Source organism: Equus przewalskii, chromosome 7 (assembly GCF_037783145.1).
Source record: "Equus przewalskii isolate Varuska chromosome 7, EquPr2, whole genome shotgun sequence".
Lineage (NCBI taxonomy): Eukaryota > Metazoa > Chordata > Mammalia > Perissodactyla > Equidae > Equus > Equus przewalskii.
This window is the reverse complement of record NC_091837.1, coordinates 24,955,895-24,976,124: the sequence shown is the minus strand read 5'-3', so window position 1 is coordinate 24,976,124 and position 20,230 is coordinate 24,955,895. Positions and strand designations below refer to the sequence as shown.

At 44.5% G+C, this 20,230-nt stretch overlaps 1 protein-coding gene across 1 annotated transcript in view; it reads right to left on the bottom strand.

Annotated features, from left to right (window-relative positions):
- Nucleotides 1-20,230, bottom strand: part of DNAH10 (dynein axonemal heavy chain 10) — a 137,179-nt gene that overhangs the window by 83,745 nt on the left and 33,204 nt on the right. The window contains exons 17-25 of the mRNA XM_070629287.1: nucleotides 14,105-14,269; nucleotides 13,313-13,520; nucleotides 10,777-10,933; nucleotides 6,968-7,444; nucleotides 6,693-6,851; nucleotides 5,353-5,469; nucleotides 5,167-5,269; nucleotides 3,972-4,150; nucleotides 185-396 (exon numbers count right to left, since the gene is read on the bottom strand). Of these exons, the coding sequence (XP_070485388.1) occupies nucleotides 185-396; nucleotides 3,972-4,150; nucleotides 5,167-5,269; nucleotides 5,353-5,469; nucleotides 6,693-6,851; nucleotides 6,968-7,444; nucleotides 10,777-10,933; nucleotides 13,313-13,520; nucleotides 14,105-14,269 (1,777 nt within the window). The remainder of the gene's footprint in view (nucleotides 1-184; nucleotides 397-3,971; nucleotides 4,151-5,166; nucleotides 5,270-5,352; nucleotides 5,470-6,692; nucleotides 6,852-6,967; nucleotides 7,445-10,776; nucleotides 10,934-13,312; nucleotides 13,521-14,104; nucleotides 14,270-20,230) is intronic.

The window sequence follows — 20,230 nt, the reverse complement described above, 5'->3', positions numbered from 1 at the left end:
AAAAAATAGGAGAATCCTCATGGTTGATAACTTTACAGAAACAATATTATAGAAATATCCCCTGCATACTTCTAGCCGTGCATCGCTCTTGAAGCCCTGTTCCCCATCATCAGATCTAAGCAAGACGATTTGGACTAAAAGCTCCTCCCACACTCTCCCTCGGCCAGCAGAGGACAGAACGCACCTGTCTCTCATTGCGTCGTGCTTCAAGTCAAGGAGCAAAGGGATGGAGTCTTTGAAGGCCTTCATTTTTGCTTCCAAATAGTAGGCCACCGATAGGTTCCGGACCTGCCGCGGCAGCTTTCTGAGAGCCTTGAGAAAACCTTCAATTCCTTCCTGGAGAAACTGGACATTCAGGTTGATCCAGAGAGTCTGAGACCATTCTTCTTTTGCAGCCTGGAAATGGGCAAGAAATAGTCCCATCAACGAGACCCCTTCAGAAACTCGAAGGTCGCTCGACCGGGAAAGCATGTTCCTAACGGCCCAGTCACGCTCACTTCTTGTAAAATAGTACCACCCACCTGCCCACAGCAGCCTCAGATTCACAAAGGAAGGATTGATCAAAGGCTCTGAAACACAGACAAAAGAATTCCAACTTTTTTAAGCCCTCGCCAACATAATGCTGTCTCTGAGGATGGGTGAAATCCAAAAATACATCTCCTTTTCGTTAAGAGGAAAGTGAGAAGTATGAAATCAGAAGCAGGCACTTTTTGTGGTTGTTTTTATTGAAGTACAATTGACATACAGTATCCCACTCGTTTCGGGCGTACGTCATAGCGATTCACTATCTATAGACGTTATGAAATGATCACCAGGCTAAGACGTTACCTTCTGTCACCTACAAAGTCATTAAAGTGTGATTGACCATAGTCCCCATGCCGTCTGAGTCCCCACGAGTCGCTCCCTTCAGGACCAGCAGTCTGTACCCCTCATTGCCCTTCACCTGTCACCCGCCCCCAACCCCTCCCTCCTCTGGTGGCCTCTGGTTTGTTTCCTGCATCTGAGTCTGTTTCTGTTTTGTTTTTTAGGGTCCACATATAAGTGAAATCATACGATACGTGTCTTGCTCTGTCTGACTTACTTTTTAAACCAGGGAGTCACTTGGGTCTTAGTACGTACAACTCCGCTCGGGAGCTGTCATACATGCTTCTCTTTTCTGATAAAAGAAGCTAAGTTTACAAATACGGACAACTGAGATCATCTTACTTGATTATCATAAAAAGAGGCTTTTTGTGTTCTATTTCCCTGAGGTTTAATGTATAAAGTACTGTCTTGCATACAATTTAACGTCTTGATTAGTTTGCATTTTTAACTTGTAACATCTAGGTTTGACAGAGTTGCTTCAAGTCATGAAACGTATTTGACAGGAAATTGTATTAATTGAGGAAATATACGTATGGTATATTTCATTATACGGTATGTTTCATTACGGTAATTTTTTTAACTCAAGGTGTAAACGACGTTATAACATATTTACATTTTTTCATTTCTCTTCCTTTCTTCATTTTCTGAAAAGATACTAAAAGCTCGGTTTTTGGCTTATTTCTAGATGACTTCCATGATTCACAACCTCATTTTTGCAAAAATTTAATGAGAGGTGAATTACAAAGAAATCATTAAGAAATCAAAGTACTTCTTGGAGTTTCTGCATCTACACACACAGCCGGTCAACCACTGCGATGCCTGCCTCTCCCCCACCCTCCACGCCTTTCCCCTCCACTCTTTCGTTGAATACACTTGTAAAACCATAACTATGGTTAACCTCTAGTTAAACATTGACCTTCATCAGTGCTCAACACCTACGCCTGGGCAGCCAACTGTGATTGCTGAAAACACTCAGCCTTGCTCACAGCCTCAGTCTAAATCCAGGAGTCATGGGACCCCCCCACGTGTCCTTGGCCCAATCGCTCCTCCATTCTTCTAGACCACCACTTCACCCCCGCCCCGCTATCCTCCACCAGCCACCCCTCCACCCGTCGTCCTCTCTGCTGATCTTGCTGTGCACGTCCCTGGGGAAGTGAAGCAATGAGAACAGGACGTTCAACTTCTGCTCGAAGCATCTCCACGCATACGCTCTGCCTTCCCCGTACGACGACAGATAGCCCTACCTGCCTCCTGGTTGAGGCCACATCTTGATCCCAGCCCTCCCACCTACTCAAGGATACCAGAGATCACTCGGGCAAGTCTCCCTTCTGTCTCCTATCACCAGTGCGTCCTCCTTCCTGGGTCATCCCACCAGTCTCCAAACTCACGTTGTGATTTCTCCCATCTTTAAAAAAGTCACCCTGACCCCACACCCCCCACTCCTCTATTCTCTGCTTCTCTTTCTAACAAGACTCATTGGAAAAGTTGTCTATAGCTGGGGTTTCTAGCTCCTCTCATCCCATTCTCTGTTTTTTCCTAAACTTTATTGAGGATTAACTCGTGTGCAATAAGCTGGACATGTTTAAAGTGTACAATTTGGTAAGTTTTGACATATGTGTACACCCATAACACTGTCACCGCAATCGAGAGAATGAACTTATCCATCACCTTCATAGCTCTCCTCTTGCCTCTCTCTTATCACCCCCTTGCACCCTCAGGCAACCACTGATCTGCTTTCTGCCACTATAAATTCTCTTGCATGTTCTAGAATTTTCTGTAAATGGAATCATACAGCATGCACTCTCTTGTATCTGGCTTCTTTCACTCAGCGTGATTCTGAGATTCAGCCATGTTGTGTGGGGGTCCCGACAGTTCAGTCCTTTATTACTGACAGTATTCCATGGGACGGATGAGGCACGATTGAAGTACCCGTTCACCTGTTGACGGACCCGAGGGTTGTTTTCAGTCGGGGGCTGCTACATAGCAAGCTGTGTGAAGATCCCTGCAGAAGCCTCTGTAAGGACCTACGCTCTCTCTCCTCTTGGGTAAACAGCTTGGACGCACTCAAGTCCAGCTCCCACAGCCACCGCCCCATCAAGACTTTTCTTTTGGAGGTCACAGTGGCCTCCGGGATGTGAAATTCTGTGGTCATTCCTCACTCCTCTTGCTTGATCCACCAGCAGCGTTTGATGCCGTTGACAGTCCCACCCCCTCGAAACGCTTTCTCACTCGGCTTCTCAGACATCAGCTTCCTGCCGCCTGCGCCACTCCTCGTGCTCCTGTCCTTTTGGGGGTCTTCTTCTCATGGGATTTGATGTTGGACCCAGGCTCGGTCCTTGTTCCTCTCCTCTATGGACCACACTCCCGGGTGTACCAGGCTTAGATAGTGTCCCCCCAAAATGCGTGTCTGCTCAGAACCTCGGAATGTGACCTAATTTGGAGAAAAGGTCTTTGCAGATGTAATTAATTAAGACAAGGACGTGCTGGAGGAGGGTGGGCCCTAAATCCAATGACTGCGCCAGGAAGAAATCCGCTCCTGATTCAGAGCCTTCCTCAAACGCCCCCTCCCTGGGCCACTTCCCTCCTCCTCTGGGCTCCACAGCACTCTGTCCACCTCATTTCTATCACATATCATAGCGATACCGTGATTTGTTCCAGTGTCACCGTGATGATTAATTGTACGTGTGAACTTGCCTGGGCCAAGGGGTGCCCAGATGTTTGGTTCCTCTGGATGTGTCTGTGAGGGTGTTTTGTTTTTGTTTTTGTTTTGAGGAAGATTAGCCCTGAGCTAACTACTGCCAATCCTCCGCTTTTTTTGCTGAGGAAGACTGGCCCTGAGCTAACATCTGTGCCCATCTTCCTCTGCTTTATATGTGGGACGCCTGCCACAGCATGGCTTGACAAGTGGTGCCATGTCCGCACCCAGGATCCGAACCGGGGAATCCCGGGAAGCCAAGAAGCGGAACGTGAGCACTTAACCGCTGCACCACCAGGCCGGCTCCTGCCCCTGCCCCAGGCCCTTTGTAACGGTGGCATCAAGTCCGCTGGGCCTAATCGACTCCTGCCTTCCCCCCCGGGGAGACTGAGTGTGTCAGCGGGAGGCTCACCTTGAGTCCTTCGTAGAGCTCGTAAATGGTCTTGAGCCCGCTCATCTCCTTCTGCACTTTGAGCAGCTCTGGGTACATTGTAATGGGAAGATCAAAAAGCTTCTCAGCATTGGCCAGCTCCTGGCGGTTCTTTTCATGCCTCGTTAGCTCCCTTTCGAAAACGCCTAAAAGTTCGAGCCCTAGTAAATAAGTAAATAAATAGATTAATGAATACATACATTTTAAGGCATACAAAACTGACTAGGAAATCATGAACAATGTACATAAACTATCATTTCATCCACAGCAGCCATCCGGGAAGACAAATTTAGAATTACCAGATTTTATCTCGTTGTCATTCTAACTGAAACCAGAGGGACAGCTACAGCTTCAAGCTCCTCCAGTTAGAAAATTCTGTCTCCTTAGTATTCTCCCTCTAAGTGGTCTCCACCTGGGCTGCACATTAGAATCCCCACGGGAGGGGCCGGCCCCGTGGCCGAGTGGTTAAGTTCACGTGCTCCGCTGCAGGCGGCCCAGTGTTTCGTTGGTTCGAATCCTGGGCGCGGACATAGCGCCGCTCATCAAACCACGCTGAGGTAGCGTCCCACATGCCACAACTAGAAGGACCCAAAACGAACAATATACAACTGTGTACTGGGGGACTTTGGGGAGAAAAAGGAAAAAATAAAATCTTTAAAAAAAGAAAAAAGAATCCCCATGGGAGCTTTTAAAAATCTGGACGTCCAGGGAGCCAGCCCGGTGGCACGGCAGTTAAGTGCGTACGTTCCCCTTTGGCAGGCCCGGGGTTCTCTGGTTCAGATCCCGGGTGCGGACATGGCACCACTTGGCAAGCCATGCTGTGGCAGGCGTCCCACGTATAAAGTAGAGGAAGATGGGCACGGATGTTAGCTCAGGGCCAGTCTTCCTCAGCAAAAAGAAGAGGATTGGTGGCAGATGTTAGCTCAGGGCTAACTTCCTCAGAAAATAAAAATAAATTAATTAAAGAAAAAAAAATCTTGATGACCAGACAACCCTCCAGAACAAGGGAATCAGACTGTTAGGACCTGGGCCCCAGGCGTCAGTGGTTTTTCAAGTTTCCTTGGGTGAACCCAGTGTGCAGGCAAGGTTAAGAACCATCACTCCCTCCCCTTTCCTGTAAAATTCTTAAGCAAAACATACCCAAATACCTCAGTCAAACCAACACGGATATTCTTACCTTTATCAAGATCTTCACCAACAGAACCAGGCCCTTCACGATAAAAACGTTTCGCAAAATCCTCGACCTGCTGTCTGTAGTTTAGTATTTCTCCTCGAGTAATCTGAGGAAAGCAGGGTTGCATTAATTTAGCCCCATGGACATTTTTCAATATCTTTACTCAGAAAGTAAAAATTAAGAAAGTACCTCCGTGAAAGTTTTCTTTATGCCCCCAAGAGCATGTTCCACATTCACTGAATCATTAAACAGATTTAACCACATGCTCTCAATCTTGTCAACCAGTTCTTTCTCTGCATCGGGAGGCTAATGAAAAAAACAAAACAAACAATAAATGATCAGCAATTTAGAACTAAAATTTCTGGTCACAGCTGCTGCCCAGGGTGGCATAGTAGTTAGGTTTGGCACACTCCACTTCAGCCGCCCAGGTTCAGGGATTGGGATCCCTGGCACAGACCTACACCACTCGTCAGCCATGCTGTGGCAGTGACCCACATACAAAATAGAGGAAGACTGGCACAGATGTTAGCTCAGGGCCAATCTTCCTCACCAAAAAAAAAAAAAAAGCTACTCCCCAGTGACTTCTGCTTCTGGTAATTGCAGACTAAGTCATTTGAACCCAGAAAAAAGCTGGTTGAATCATAAAAAATTCTACTTTTGTAATTAAAATAAAATCAGGACAAAGTCATTTTTAAAAATAAATAGATAATATAGATAGATGGACAGGGCCATAGATAACATAGAGAGATAAGTCCTTCATCAACTAAAACTCAGCTTTAAATCGACTTAATCTCTGATTCAAATCAGGTTATCTTGGCTTGTAATGCACCCAGCTGTGCTGTCTGTCAGCAGTAAAAACAAATCTCTGATGAAACACAAGGTCATCCGGAGGCCCCAGCTCCCTAGACAGTTTGTCACAGACACTATCTAGCATTTGATCAGAATTAACTGGCATCTGAGGCTGCAAAATGAGTTGAGTGAAACCAAGAGGTCCATAGACAATATAAGCAGACCATAATGGAGATTAAGATGGAATTGAAAATAATTTCACCTAATCGAGTAAAGGAAACAAAAGACAAAATTGATAATTTTAACAAAATTCCTTGAAACCACGTTTAACAACCCTAAGCAAAGAACAACTGAATTATTATCATCTACCAGTTTCTTTTATTGTCTTATTTCTCTCACTTTCTCTCTTCTTATCATTTTCGCAAGAGTCCTTCACTTATTAGAGGAAATTAACCCACGCGTACACACACAAAGAAAAAAAACAGACAAAAAGGAGGAGGGAGAATCGAAACGGTGAGAAGTCACAGACCAGGCTGCCAAAAAGACTATTTGAGCCCCACAAGATCAAGAAACAATCTCTAAGTTTGCATTCCTCTAAGTCCCTGGGACTGCTTGACATTTAAATTTTATTACTTAAAGTCATAAGCAAACGCATGGCAGTCCGTTTGAGCAACATTTCTGAAAAGGGTCTCGGTGTTGAACCCGACCGCGAGGCGCCGAGGAGGAATGAGCTGGCTCACCTGCAGGTGGTACATGGCCATGGTGCGGTAGCGCTCCTGGACGTCCCTGTACCTCAGCTCCATCACCAAGGATTTACTTCTAATTTCTGCAATTGTCGCGAGGACGAACTTGAGGTCTTCCAGGGTATTGGGGCTCTTCTTCAGGTTCTTGCTCAGGTGCTGTAAGAGAAAAGTCAAAGGGCACTTAATGAACATAGAGGAAAGCAGGAAGCAGCACCCAATGAAGACCTGACTTTCACGAAAAGTAGCGTGAGCCGAGCCCGGCCGTCCGCCACCTCTATCTCTTCGTGGAGGCTGTGGAGCTCCTCCTTGGCCGACTCATTGAGCAGTCTTCCCAGCGAGGTCACCCAGGACTTGGCGTTCTCCTGCACGGTGTAGGCCAGGGGCCCCAGCTGCAGCCTGACGCAGTGCTCGTCCCTGACTAAGGGGTGGTGCACGACTTCACACGCTATCCTGGAATAGAACTGCAGCTTGTCGTCGTACGCCACGCACGGAGGTTTCTTGGCGGCAAATTTCTCCATCACGATGGCTTTGTCCAGCTTCCAGAGGGGTCGGTACCTCTTCCACTTCTGCAGGTATTTCATGAGATTGACCAGAAGCCTGTGCACATTCTGCGGGATCATAACAGCTTGTTCAATTATCTGAGGGTTCAGAGAAATGTCATTGTAAAAGCTGACGATAACCAGTTCCTCTTCCTCCCCCTTCTGGGGAGGGCATTCTATGCAGCTGCCATTCATCCATCGAACGAAATGCTGCAAAACAAGAGTCGGGAGAAGACGGACGTCAGTATCCACAGCGCTTCCTGTGTGTCGATTAGTGTTCAGTGATGTCTTTCTAGTAACGGAAATCACTTCGTTATTAATAAATTGTACTAGATTATACACATGACCATAACCTTTTGTTCCTCCCATCAAGAGAAGAGCCTAGGAGCTAGCTGGGTGGCGCAGCGGTTAAGTGCGCACGTTCCGCTTCTCAGCAGCCCGGGGTTCGCTGGTTCAGATCCCAGGTGCGGACATGGCACCGCTTGTCAAGCCATGCTGTGGTAGGCGTCCCACATATAAAGTAGAGGAAGATGGGCATGGATGTTAGCTCAGGGCCAGTTTTCGTCAGCAAAAAGAGGAGGATTGGCGGCAGATGTTAGCTCAGGGCTAATCTTCCTCAAAAAAAAAGAAGAGCATATTTTCCCACCTGGACTAGCCTGTGACTTAAACTGTGCCACCAGCAGGGGCAGCAGCATCATTATGCAAGTTCCAAGCCAAGGGCTCAACCAGGCCCGCAGCTCCAGCTCTCGAGCTCTTGAAACCTTGCAACCATGAGACGAACGAGCTTGAGCTGGCCTATGGGACAATGACCAGCCACACACAGGAGAACCCAGCACCCCAGCCAAGAGCCAGCCAAGCGTCAAACATGCGAGTGAGCAGAGCCAAGCCCAGAAGAACCGCCCAGCAGAACTCAGCCTGCAGAGCCATGAGCTCAATAGATAGTTGTGGTTTTAAGCCACTAAGATTGGAAGTCACTTGTTATACCAACAAGAAACTTTTTAAATAACAATGGCCATCCACCTCCTATGGGACGGATGAGTAAAACAACATTAGTGTCCTTACACACAGATGAAGACACATACAGTGGGGCAAATTGACTCCCTGGTGTTCCAGAACAAATCTGTTAACTTGACACCTTGACTCTGCAGGGGCTGCAGTCAAGATTTCCTCTTCTTTTAATCAAGTGTGGTTCATAAGCAAACCATGGATGTGTTGCACATAACTTCTCTGAACCATGTCTTGCCATCTACATAACAGGCGTAACAACAACTAGCAATACCAGTGCCAATGTCAATGACACCAGCTGACATTTCTTTAGAGCTACTGATTGCCAAGCACCGTGCTAAGCTCTCGACATGTATCCCATCACTTGTCCTCCCAAAGACTTGAGAAGGTGGATCATGTTAGCATTCCCACTTAACAGAGGAGGCCATTAAGATTCTAGTTTCAAACTTTCACTCCTTTTGTTTTCAGTCAAGAAAGATGAACCCTGACACTCAGAGAGATGGTGCAGGTAAGCCACGCTCAGTTTCCGAGTCGTAAATGGTTACTTGCAGAGATTCCTGTTAATAAAGTACATTTTCCAAGAGGATAGGCAAAAATTCTTTTCATTTGAAAGAAAGCATTTATGAAGGTAAAATAATACAGACTTCACAAAAAGCCTCAAATCCATCTATTGGTGAAGGAGAAAAACTGGTTAAGTTGGTTAAATTGGTGTGAAACGTTGTGACTAATATCCATCATGGTTTTTTAGGGTTGGTCCTGAGCTAACATTACTGACAATCTTTTTTTGTTCTTCTCCCCAAAGCCCCCCAGAACACAGTTGTATATTGTAGTTGTGGGTCCTTCTAGTTGTGCTGTGTGGGATGCCGCCTCAGCACGGCCTGATGAGCAGTGCCATGTCTGCGCCCAGGATCCGAACCAGCGAAACCCTGGGCCACCGAAGCGGAGCGCGCGAACTCAACCACTCGGCCTCGGGGCCGGGCCCTCCAGAATGCTCTATGCACAGTCTTTCTATTTATTTAGCACTGGGACGTTATTTTGATTCCTGTTCAAAGAGTCAGTGATGTAACCTATAAGTTAAGAGAATTTACATGACAAAGGATTAAAAACAACTTCATGAGCATAGATTACAAATATGTGCAATCTAGTCATTAACTTCCAAGCACAATGAAATGAAATTCCCTGTTTGTAACATCTACACTTAGTTTTCTGCTTAAAAAAAAATGCCTGAAAAAGGTTTGAGTTTCTGAACAAACTAAGTCAAGAGAAAGATGCTAGTGTCCTAACGGGGTGTGACATCCACAAAGATGGCCCTATTTTCCCATTGTTGGTAAGACATAAAATCTGGTTTATTTGCCAACAAACACTCATTCGACAGGCATTGACGGAGAGCCAACTATGTGCTAGATGCTGTTCGAGGTGCTGGGGATTCAAATGTGAACACACAAGGTCCATGTTCTCATGGAAATTACATTCTAGTGACATGAGATGGTCAACAGGTAAATGAGCAAGTAGATGAGTAAGAAAAGGTCAGAGAGTGATGAGTGCCAGGAAGAAGGCAGATTAGGGTGACGCGATAGAGAAGGACAAGCAGGAGCCAGCGAGTAAAGGTCTGGGGGCAGACGTTTCCAGGCAGAGGGAACAGGTAGTGTAACCGTTTCGAGGAGGAACGAGGGTGTCCTGCTGGAGGTGCATTAGGCTGGAGCACAGTGGAGCCTGATTGGGGTCAGAACTGAGTTCAGAAAGGTAGGCAGGTGTTGGATTGTGAAGGGCCTCCTGGACCGCAGTAAGGAGTCTGGGTTATGTTCTAAGCGCAGTGTGCAGTCACTGGGGGTTTTCTTACAAAGGCTGATATCAAATGATTTGTATTTTAAGAAGGTAATTTGATCAGGTGTGGTGGAGAATGGACTGTAGAAACTTTACTGCAATAGCCCAGGCAAGGAAGGACAGCACCTCGGGGTAGCTTGGTCACGTGGAAAGGAGAGGAGAGGACAGACTGGAAGTGAGTTTGGGAGGCGAGACAACGGGCTGGATACGGGTGGACGAGACAAACAGAGGAACCAAGGATGGCTGCTAGGTTTTCGGCTCAAGCAGTTGGGTGGATGTTGCTGCCATTTCCGGTAGGAGGGCAAACTGGGGTAGGAGCAAGGTGCAAGGTGGGAAGCCAAGAATTCCACCTTGGATGTGCCAAGTCTAAGGTCCAAGGGGAGACATCAAGTAGGGGACCGCCTGCAGTGTGGGGTGTGGTAGAGAGGTGGGGTTGGAGGTGGAAATGGGGTGGTCATCTCCACCGGGGAGGTATTAAGAACCATCGGAGTGGTCATGATTATACAGAGAGAAGAAAAGGGAGCCAGGATCAAGCCCTGGGACAGTCCAACATTTAGAGATTACAGAGGAGGAGCGGGATGACTCTCTGGGCAAAGAATGGAAGTGGACCGTGTGTCCTCACCTCCTCGGTAACGTGCTGTCACCAGCTGGCGGGCCCAGCCGCCTGTGACGAGGAGTCTTCTGTGAAACAACCCAGACACCTCCGCCCTTACCTTGGTGACCTCCACGCAATTGCGGACACAATGGACGCACATTTTGTCAATCTCGTTTGCATTGGGATGAAGGATGATCTCGGGCGCCGTCAAAATGGTTTCCGTTTGGAACAAAGGGACGTTTCCAAGGATTAAAGAATTGAAAGACTGCAAATTCCTATGAGGGGTTAATAAAAAAGACTCAGCTCTCACTAGAGTGAACCAGATCCAACAACTGATGAGAACGACTAGAGGCCCAGCATTCACACATCAAACGCCTACTGCAAGGAGTGTTGCGGGGTGGGGCTGTCAGGGGCAGCCTGGGCTGAGTTTTAGTATATAATTTTTTGTGGCCTAAATTTCATAAATAGCTCATTTCTCCCTTTGGGAAGTTAATATCTATTAGTTGGAGGATACGTAAGTAATAATGACGACTTCCAAACGCTCGACTCTGGCGCAGGAAAAATGTTCTTCACACCAGCCTTTGTCTTCCCCCAGAAACTCCCTCCGTCTTTCAGCTCGCTCCTTATCTTCAGGACTCAGTGGAGACGTGGCCTCTCCCTGCCTTTCTAGACACCCAATTATAGCAGCCGTCTCATTCTCCCCCTGGAACATTATTCTGCCTTATTTCTAGAAGTCATCTTGCTTATGTCTGTTTGCTTGTGTCTTGCCCTGTGAGGAACGGAGAAGTTCCAGAAGGACAGAGGCCTTGTCAGGTCCAGTGCCTGGCATATGGCAGGTTCTAATAAACCTCTGAATGAATGAATGAGTGGATGGATGGATGGATAGAGGGATGGAAGGATGGAGGGTGGGGTGGAGGGAGGGATGGAGGAAGGGAGGGATGGACGGATGGAGGCAGGGATGAATCAAGGGAAAACACAGCATATTAGAAAAGGAAACATCACAGGAGGCAGCCCTATAGAAGGGGCTGCTTCAGGAGTTCAAGTTAGAAGCAACAATCAAAAATAGATGAAATACATAGAAAACAGGTTTGTTTAAAGGATCAATTTAGTGAAGTTTGTCAAACTGGGCTCAGGAAACAAGAAGACCAAAGGGCTTTCTTGTGTTTATTAATGCATTATTCCGAGCAGATTTCGGCAGCTCACATGGAAACTTTAACTACAGTAAGAAACTCTAAAATCAAAGTCGGACAAAATAAAAAAGGCACCAATCAGAGGCAGTTTAGTGAAGTGATACTGGCCCAGGTTCAAATCTCAGCTCTTCTTCTTATTAGATATGTGGCCTTGGGCAAGTCACTTAACTTCCCAACAGTCTGTGTCCTCATCTGTAAAATGAGGATGAGAATTGTAAAGAGCATAACATGAGCCTGGTGCAGAGTAAGCGCTCGTTCATGTTATCTTTAAAGATAGATAGAGAGATAGAGAGATAGATATTTAGTGTCAAGAATAAGACTAACAATGCAAATCATAAATAACTATACACTTGCTGCATCCAGGTTACAAACTTGGTTCTAAGCTTCCTAGTAGCCAAGGAGAAAAGGGGAAGCTATGAAGTCAACAATTTATAGTATCTGTAACATTTAAAAACAAAACAACAGGGGCCAGCCCTGTGGCCGAGTGGTTAAGTTCGCATGCTCCGCTGCAGCGGCCCAGGGTTCAGATCCTGGGCGTGGACATGACACAACTCGTCAGGCCACGTTGAGGCAGCGTCCCACATGCCACAACTAGAAGGACCTGCAACTAAGATATACAACTGTGTACCAGGGGGATTTGGGGAGATAAAGCAGAAAAAAAAAAAAAGATTGGCAACAGTTGTTAGCTCAGGTGCCAATCTTTAAAAATAAAAATAAAATAAAAAAATAAATAACAACAACAAAAAAATGAAAGAGAAAAAAGAAAAATACTTTCTCAGGAGGCTAAGATCAGAAGGGAAAGTAGAGAAATTTCTTCTGCAATTCTTCATAAAAAGATGTTGTGTGATGAAATGAATGCCACCCTTGACAATACAGAGATAATAGTAATAGTGATGAATTTCATAGGCTGGTTTCCCAGAGCAATCCTCAGCCAATAACAGGCACTCAGCTCTCAGTTGGTCTCGCTGAGCTGCTGGGCTGTGGGCTGTGAGCTCCAGGAGGGAAAGCACGGCCTCTACTGCATGAGGCTGGCCCACACAATAGGCATCCAACAATACGTGATGCTCATTCTAGCCAGGGGTTTACTTTAGACCATCGGAAGAGCGAATGGGCCACACATCCTTAAATTAGCCTCTCTCAATATGGGCCAGAGCATCACGCGGGGTTTTGGCAAATACTGAGTGACAGCAGTTCTCTGTTGCCATGTGAACACAGACACGCGCATGTCTCGCAGACAGTCAAAGTGGGGAGGATCATTTCCTTTCCTGTGTCTTGAGGGGCCTAACACGAACGTGACCAAAGTGGAAAGTCATCCCTCCATCCTACGAGCACTCTGTGACCAGAAAGAGACTTCCTGTTCAACTGGTTTTCATTCTGTACCTTGTGACCCCCCTTTAACGATTTATACATGTAAACTATTTTAATCTATGCACACTGTCTTGAAAACAGGCAAGATTAACTTACTTCAGGATGAGCTTTGTCAAGACCTCGTAGATTTTATTTTCCCAGTATTGGTAATAGGAGGCCAGCTTGGGGGCCTTGCCCGTGTTGGTGTGGATGACCAGACCCTCCACTTTGGTCAGTAGAGGCCCGATGGCAAGATACCACCTGACCATGTGGTCCACATCTTTGGCCCTTTCTCGTTCAATGTACTCAAAGAATTCCTTCACACCTGTCGAGGAAGACACCTGTTACAGCTCTTCGTGAACACAGGAAAGGACATTACTCAAAAAGCAATCCTGACATTAGCTGTATCTCTTGGAAATACGAAGACGGCCTCTAAACTTGACCCAAAGCAGGAAACGAGTTAACACCAGAAGTCAAGACACACCCTAAGCAAAAAGTAAACGAGAGCATGGGAATGCCCACTCCGCGTGCTCCAGGATGCCATACTGAAGGTGCTGTTGTATCTCTGGGCAGCCTTGCTTGTCTTGAATTCTTGTTGACTAGTCTAAGACTGCTCAAAATATCTTGTTTGAAAGAGCAAATGTGAGCCTATAAAAATATAATTCACTTTACTGTTACAAAGTTATTGACAAAAGCATTCGTGATTTTCAGCCTCAGGAATATGTAAAACTATCTAAGCGATGCATAAAACGTGACAAAAAGAATTACAAGTAAACGCCTGAGATCTTTAGGGGCGGTTTGATTCCATTCCTGGAAGAAGTGTGTGTGCGTGTGTGTGTGTGCACAATCATGACTAAGAGGTTTTTTTCCATTCCTTCCAGAAGCAGAGAAACAAGAACTCAGATCTACCTGGGAGGTCTTCTTCGCTGTTAGGGGCTGGCTGTTTGAAGAGGTTGATGGCCTCTATTAGCGCCAGCCGGGAAGAAATGTCATCCGCGTTCTTATGGATCTGGTGTACAAGCGACTCAAATTTCCCAATGGCCTGTCTGCACCGAGTTATGTAGTCAGCAATACCTTTGGAGAAAAAGAGAAAGGAAAACAGAAAGATATTTGGCTTCCAACTCTTTCTTTCCGTATCCCTCCCAGCGATGTCGGGAACGTTAATACTGGCACCCCTACACAGGAAGGACCCTGCTCACATCTCTGTGGGCCTTTGAGATGGCAAACATCCACTTAGCACCCTTGGGGCCTGGGACGAGGAGCCCTGTGCTCAGAATCCACCAAATGATACACTTCTTCTGTTTAAATTTTAGGACAATCGTATCTGAAGCAGCATGGGGTAAAAGAGGAGGTCCAACCCTGTTGTCTTCTCATTGCCATGGCAACCTGAACACTCCACTCTGCGCCACCCTGCCTGCAATCTCCTGAGAGAAGTAAACAGCAAGAGCATGACTGGTAAACCTGGGTGAGCACATATGATGGGTGAGGCAATGGTCTAAGCGTGTTACGTTGAGCGTGTCATCGAACCCTCACGGCTATCCCATGAATTGGGTCCTACGATTATGCCGAGTCTACAGATGAGGAAACTGAGCCTCCAGGAGGCTGAGTCACGTGCACAGAGCTGGACCTTTAACCCAGGGGTTTAGCTACGGAGCCCACAGTCCAAACATACGTGTTCTGCATGCAAAGGAGAAGAGAAGAAAAGGAAATGACAAAAAGGAAGGAGATTTAGAGCAAGAGAAGGGAAAGAGGAGGAAGGAAAAAGAGAAGAGCAAAAAATGCCTTGTTTACTTAAAAAAGTAAAAAGGGTGAGGGAGTAGACATACTTTTCCTCCTTCCTCCCACTAACCGCCACAGAAAACCCTGCACGTTATCCATAAAACAAATATAAGACTACGAAAGTGGAGAGAAGGCCAATTGGTGAGCGACCTCAGGATCTGAGGAATGACACGGTGCTACGTTCCCTGGGTTCTGTTTCCTCATCTATCCCAGAGCCAGAGCTGAGGAAGCTGGCCACCCACACGCCAAGGCCCCAAGAAGAGCCTGCTCTCTGGCCAAAGAACCAGAAAAGGGGCATCATGGCAAGACAAAAAGATTTAGACAATAATTGCTTTGCTCCAGCCAAACACCACCCACAAAACTGTGATGTCGCCTCACCCAGTAAGGCCAGGTGGGGGGCCTAGACTTCCACCCTCACAATGCTGTGATGAGGCCCCCCACCCCCATCCCCTCATGCCTACCACGATGGGACCAGAGGAGGCCATGGAGGTTGATGGGATGGGACTGTCATCTCCGCACTCCAGCAATGAGCCCCACTCCCGACCCCACACCGTCAGTGGAGACCACAAGGGAGCTGGAACTCCCACCCCACCCCACAGTAATGAGGTGCTCCCCATCAACTGTCAGCAAAGGCGGGGTGGGGGACCTGGACTTCCATCTTCATCTGACAGTAACCAGAGGGAAGTCAAGATATTCTCAGAAGAAGAGAAACCAGGTGACTATGTCACCAGCAGACCTAAAAGAAGAGCCAAAGGAAGTTCTACAAACAGAAAGAAAATCATAAGAGAAGGAAACTCGGCACATCGGAAGGAAGAAAGAACACAGTAAGCAAAAATATGGGTAAATATAATAAGCTGTCCTTCTCCTCTTGAGCTTTCTACATTAGGTTTGATAGTTGCAGCAAAAATTATAACACTGCCTGTTGTGGTCTAAAATGTATGTAGAAGAAATAGTTAAGATAATTACATTCTAAATGAGAGAGAGTAAAGTGAGTTAAGGTTTCTATACTTTATTCAAACTGGTAAAATTCTATAGATTTTTATACTTCACTCAAACCACCAGGCTGGTCCCGAGTTATGTATATTAATGTAATACCTAGAGCAACCATTAAAAAGTTATACAAAAAGATACACCCCAAAACACTAGATAAGTCAAAATGAAATTCTAAAAATAGTTTGAGCAGCCCATGGGAAGGAAGGACAAAGAAAAACAGAGAAACAGCAAACGGAGAGAAAAACTGGAAAACAGAAAATAAATTGGCAGACTTAAGCCCTAACATATCAATAATTACATTAAATATAAATGGTCTAAATGCACCAGTTAAAAGACAGAGATTTACAGAGTAGATTAAAAACAGGACCCAACTATAGGCTGTCTACATGAAATTCATTTTGAGTATAATGATATAGGCAAGGTGAAAGTAAAGGGTGGAAAAATATATATTGTGCAAACACTAATCAAAGGAAAGCAGGAGTGGCTATATTAACATCAGATAAAGTAGATTTCAGAACAAAGAAAATTACCAGAGACAGAGATGAATATTATGTAATGATAAAAGGGGCTAATTGACAAGAAGACATAAGAATCCTAAATTTTTATGCATCAAAACAACAGAGCTATAAAATATGTGAAACAAAAACTGATAAATCTGAAAGATATAAGCAAATCTAGGATTATAATTGGAGATGTCAACATTCCTCCCTCAGTAATTGATAGAACTAGACAGAAAAACCAATAAGGATACAGAGAAACTCAACAACACCATCAACCACAGACTCTGATCAACATTTACAGAATTCTCTACCCAACAAAGTAGAATACACATTCTTTTCAAATGCACACAGAACATATACCAAGATAGGCTATATCCTGGCTATAAAACAAACCTAAACAAATTTGAAACAAGTGAAATTGTACAGAGTATGTTCTCTGACCACAACGGACTCAAACTACAAATCAATGACAGAAAGATAACAGAAAAATCTCCAAACGCCTGAAAATGAAACAACACACATCTAAATAATCTGTGGATCAAAGAGGAAGTGTCAAGGGAAATTTTCAAAATACATTTAATTGAATAAAAATTAAAATGAAATATATAAAAATTTGTATTTTGATAAATTGGAGCCCAGCTAAAGCAGTGCTGAGAAGGAAATCTATAGCACCAAATGCGTACATTAGGAAAGAGGAAAATCCCAAATCAATAATCTAAACTCCCACCTCAAGAACCCAGAAAAAGAAGAGCAAAATAAATGCAAAGCAAGCAGAAGGAAGGAATAAAGACTGGAGCGGAAATCAATAAAACTGAACACAGAAAAACAACAGAGAAAATCAATGAAAAAAAAGAGCTGCCTCTTTGAAAAGATCAATATAACTGACTAATGTCTAGCAAGATGAAAAGCAAAAGAGAGCAGACACAAATGAACAATATCCAGAAAGAAACAGGAGAGATCACTAAAGACCTCCAGGCATCGCAAAGATAATACAGGAGGCTGAGAACAACTCTGCACAATAAATCTGACAGCTTAGAGGAGATGAGGCACTTCCTTGAAAAGCACAAATACACAACTCATCCAACAGGAAGCGGATCCTTTGAACAGCCCTACAACTATTAAGGAAACTGAATCTGTGATTTTAACAAAGTTAAAAAACAAAGGAGAACAACAAAGAAATTTCCACACAAAAACCTGCACACAAATAAACCTGCCTTTTATAGCAGCGTTACTCATAATTGCCAAAACGTAGAAGCAATCAAGATGTCCTTCAGTAGGTGAATGGATAAACTGTAGTACATGCAGACATGGAATATTACTTGGCAATAGAAAGAAATGCACTATTATACGGAGGAAACTTAAATTTTATTGCTAAGTGAAAGAAGCCAATCTGAAAAGCCTATATACTGTGTGATTCCAACCATACGACATTCTGCAAACGGCAAAACCATAGAGACGGTAACAAGATCAGCGGTGACCAGGGGTTTGGAGGTAGGAAGGCAGGGAGTAGTGAACAGGTGGAATACAGGGGCTTAGAGGGCAGTGCAGCTATTCTGTATGATACTGTAATGGTGGATACACGTCATTATACACTTGTCAAAACCCAAAGAATGCACAACACAAAAACTGAACCCAAATGTAAACTATAGACTTCGGTTAATAATAAGTATTAATTTGGCTCACCAACAGGAACAAGTGTACCACACATTTGTATATGTATACAATGTAACAAGATGTTGATAACAGGGGACACTGTGGCAGTGGGTGGTGGATGGGACATATGGGAACTCTCTATACTTCCTACTCAGTTTTTCTGTAAACCTAAAACTACTCTTAAAAATAGTCAGGGCCCAGGCCCGTGGCCAAGCAGTTAAAGTTCTGTGCACTCCACTTCAGCGGCCCAGGTTCACAGGTTCAGATCCTGGGCATGGACATACCCCACTCACTAGCCACGCTGTGGAGGTGTCCCACATACAAAATAGAGGAAGACTGGCACAGATGTTAGCTCAGGGCTGGTCTTCCTCAAGTGAAAAAAAAGAGGAGGATTGGCAACAGATGTCAGCTCAGGGCGAATCTTCCTCAGCAAAAAAAAAAAAAATAGTCAATTTTTTTCTTTTTAAGATTTTATTTTTTTCCTTTTTCTCCCCAAAGCCCCCAGGTACATAGTTGTATATTCTTCATTGTGGGTTCTTCTAGTTGTGGCATGTGGAACGCTACCTCAGCGTGGTTTGATGAGCAGTGCCATGTCCGTGCCCAGGATTCGAACCAATGAAACACTGGGCCGCCTGCAGCAGAGCACGTGAACTTAACCACTCGGCCACGGGGCCAGCCCCTACAGTCAATTTTTTAAAAATGTTAAAGTCAATAAAGAAATAGCTAAGCCCAAATAGTTTCACTGAAGAATTCTACCAAATATTTAAAGAATTAACAACAATTCTATACAAGCTCTCCTAGAAAACAGAAGAGGAGGAAATATTTCTCAATTCACTTTATGAAGTTAGAATTATCTTGATAATAATACCAGAAAGATAGTTCAAAAAAATGTTACAGACCAATGTCCTTCATGGATATAGACAAAAAAAATCCTTAACAAAATGTTAGCAAATAGAATTCAGCAAAATATAAAAAGAATTATACACCATGGCAAAGTGGGGTTTATTCCAGGAGCAAAGTTGGCTCAATATTCAAAACTCAGTCATTTATAGGGAAAAGCAAAGGAACTGGAACAGCCAAAATAATTCTTTTTTAAGGAAAAAAAGGGAAGAATCAGTCAGCCCAATTTCAAGGCTTACTGTAGAGCTACAATAACCAAGACTGTGTGGTACTGGCAGAGGGACAGACATACAGATCAACGGAGCAGAGGAAAGAACCCAGAAATGGACAAATATACATATATGCCCAGCTAGTTTTTCAGAAAGGTGAAAAAGCAATTTAATGGAAAAAGTTAGCCTTTCAACAAATGGTACTGAAGCAACTGGATATCCATAGACAAAAAAAAAAAAAAAAGAAAGAAAGAAAGAAAGGAAGAAAAAGAAATGAACCTCAACTTAAGTCTCACGGTTTGTACAAAAAAAAACTCAAGACTGATCACAGATTTAACTAAAACATGAAATTATAACGTATTTAGAAAAAAATAGGAGAAAATCTGTGAGATCCAGGGCTTGGCAAAGAGTCCTTAGACTTGACACCAAAAGCGTGATTCATAAAAGGAAAAATTGATAAATTGGACTTCATCAACATTTTAAAGTTTTGCACTGCAAAAGACAAGCTACAGAGTGGGAGAAAATATCCGCAAACCACCTCTCCAATAAAGGACAGTATCTAGAATATATAAAGAACTCTCCACACTCAACAGTCAGAAAGCGAACAAGACGACGGGCAAAGCACATAAAAAGACATTTCGCGAAGAGGATAGACAGATGGCAAACAAGCACATGACGAGATGCTCAACATCATCACCACGACAGAAATACAAACCAAAACCACAGTGAGATACCATTACACAGCTATCACACGGCTAAAACATTTAATAGTGACAATACCAAATGCTGGCCAAGATCCAGAGGAAATGGAACACACATTGCTGGTAGGAACGTAAAAGGGTATAGTCACTCTGGAAAACACTATGGCAGCTAAAAAAAAAAAAGACTAAACATGAAAGTACCATACAACCTGGAAATTGCCGGAAATTGCACTCCTGGGCATTTATCCCAGAGAAATAAGGACTCATATTCACACCAAACCCTGTTTACAAGTGTCTTCA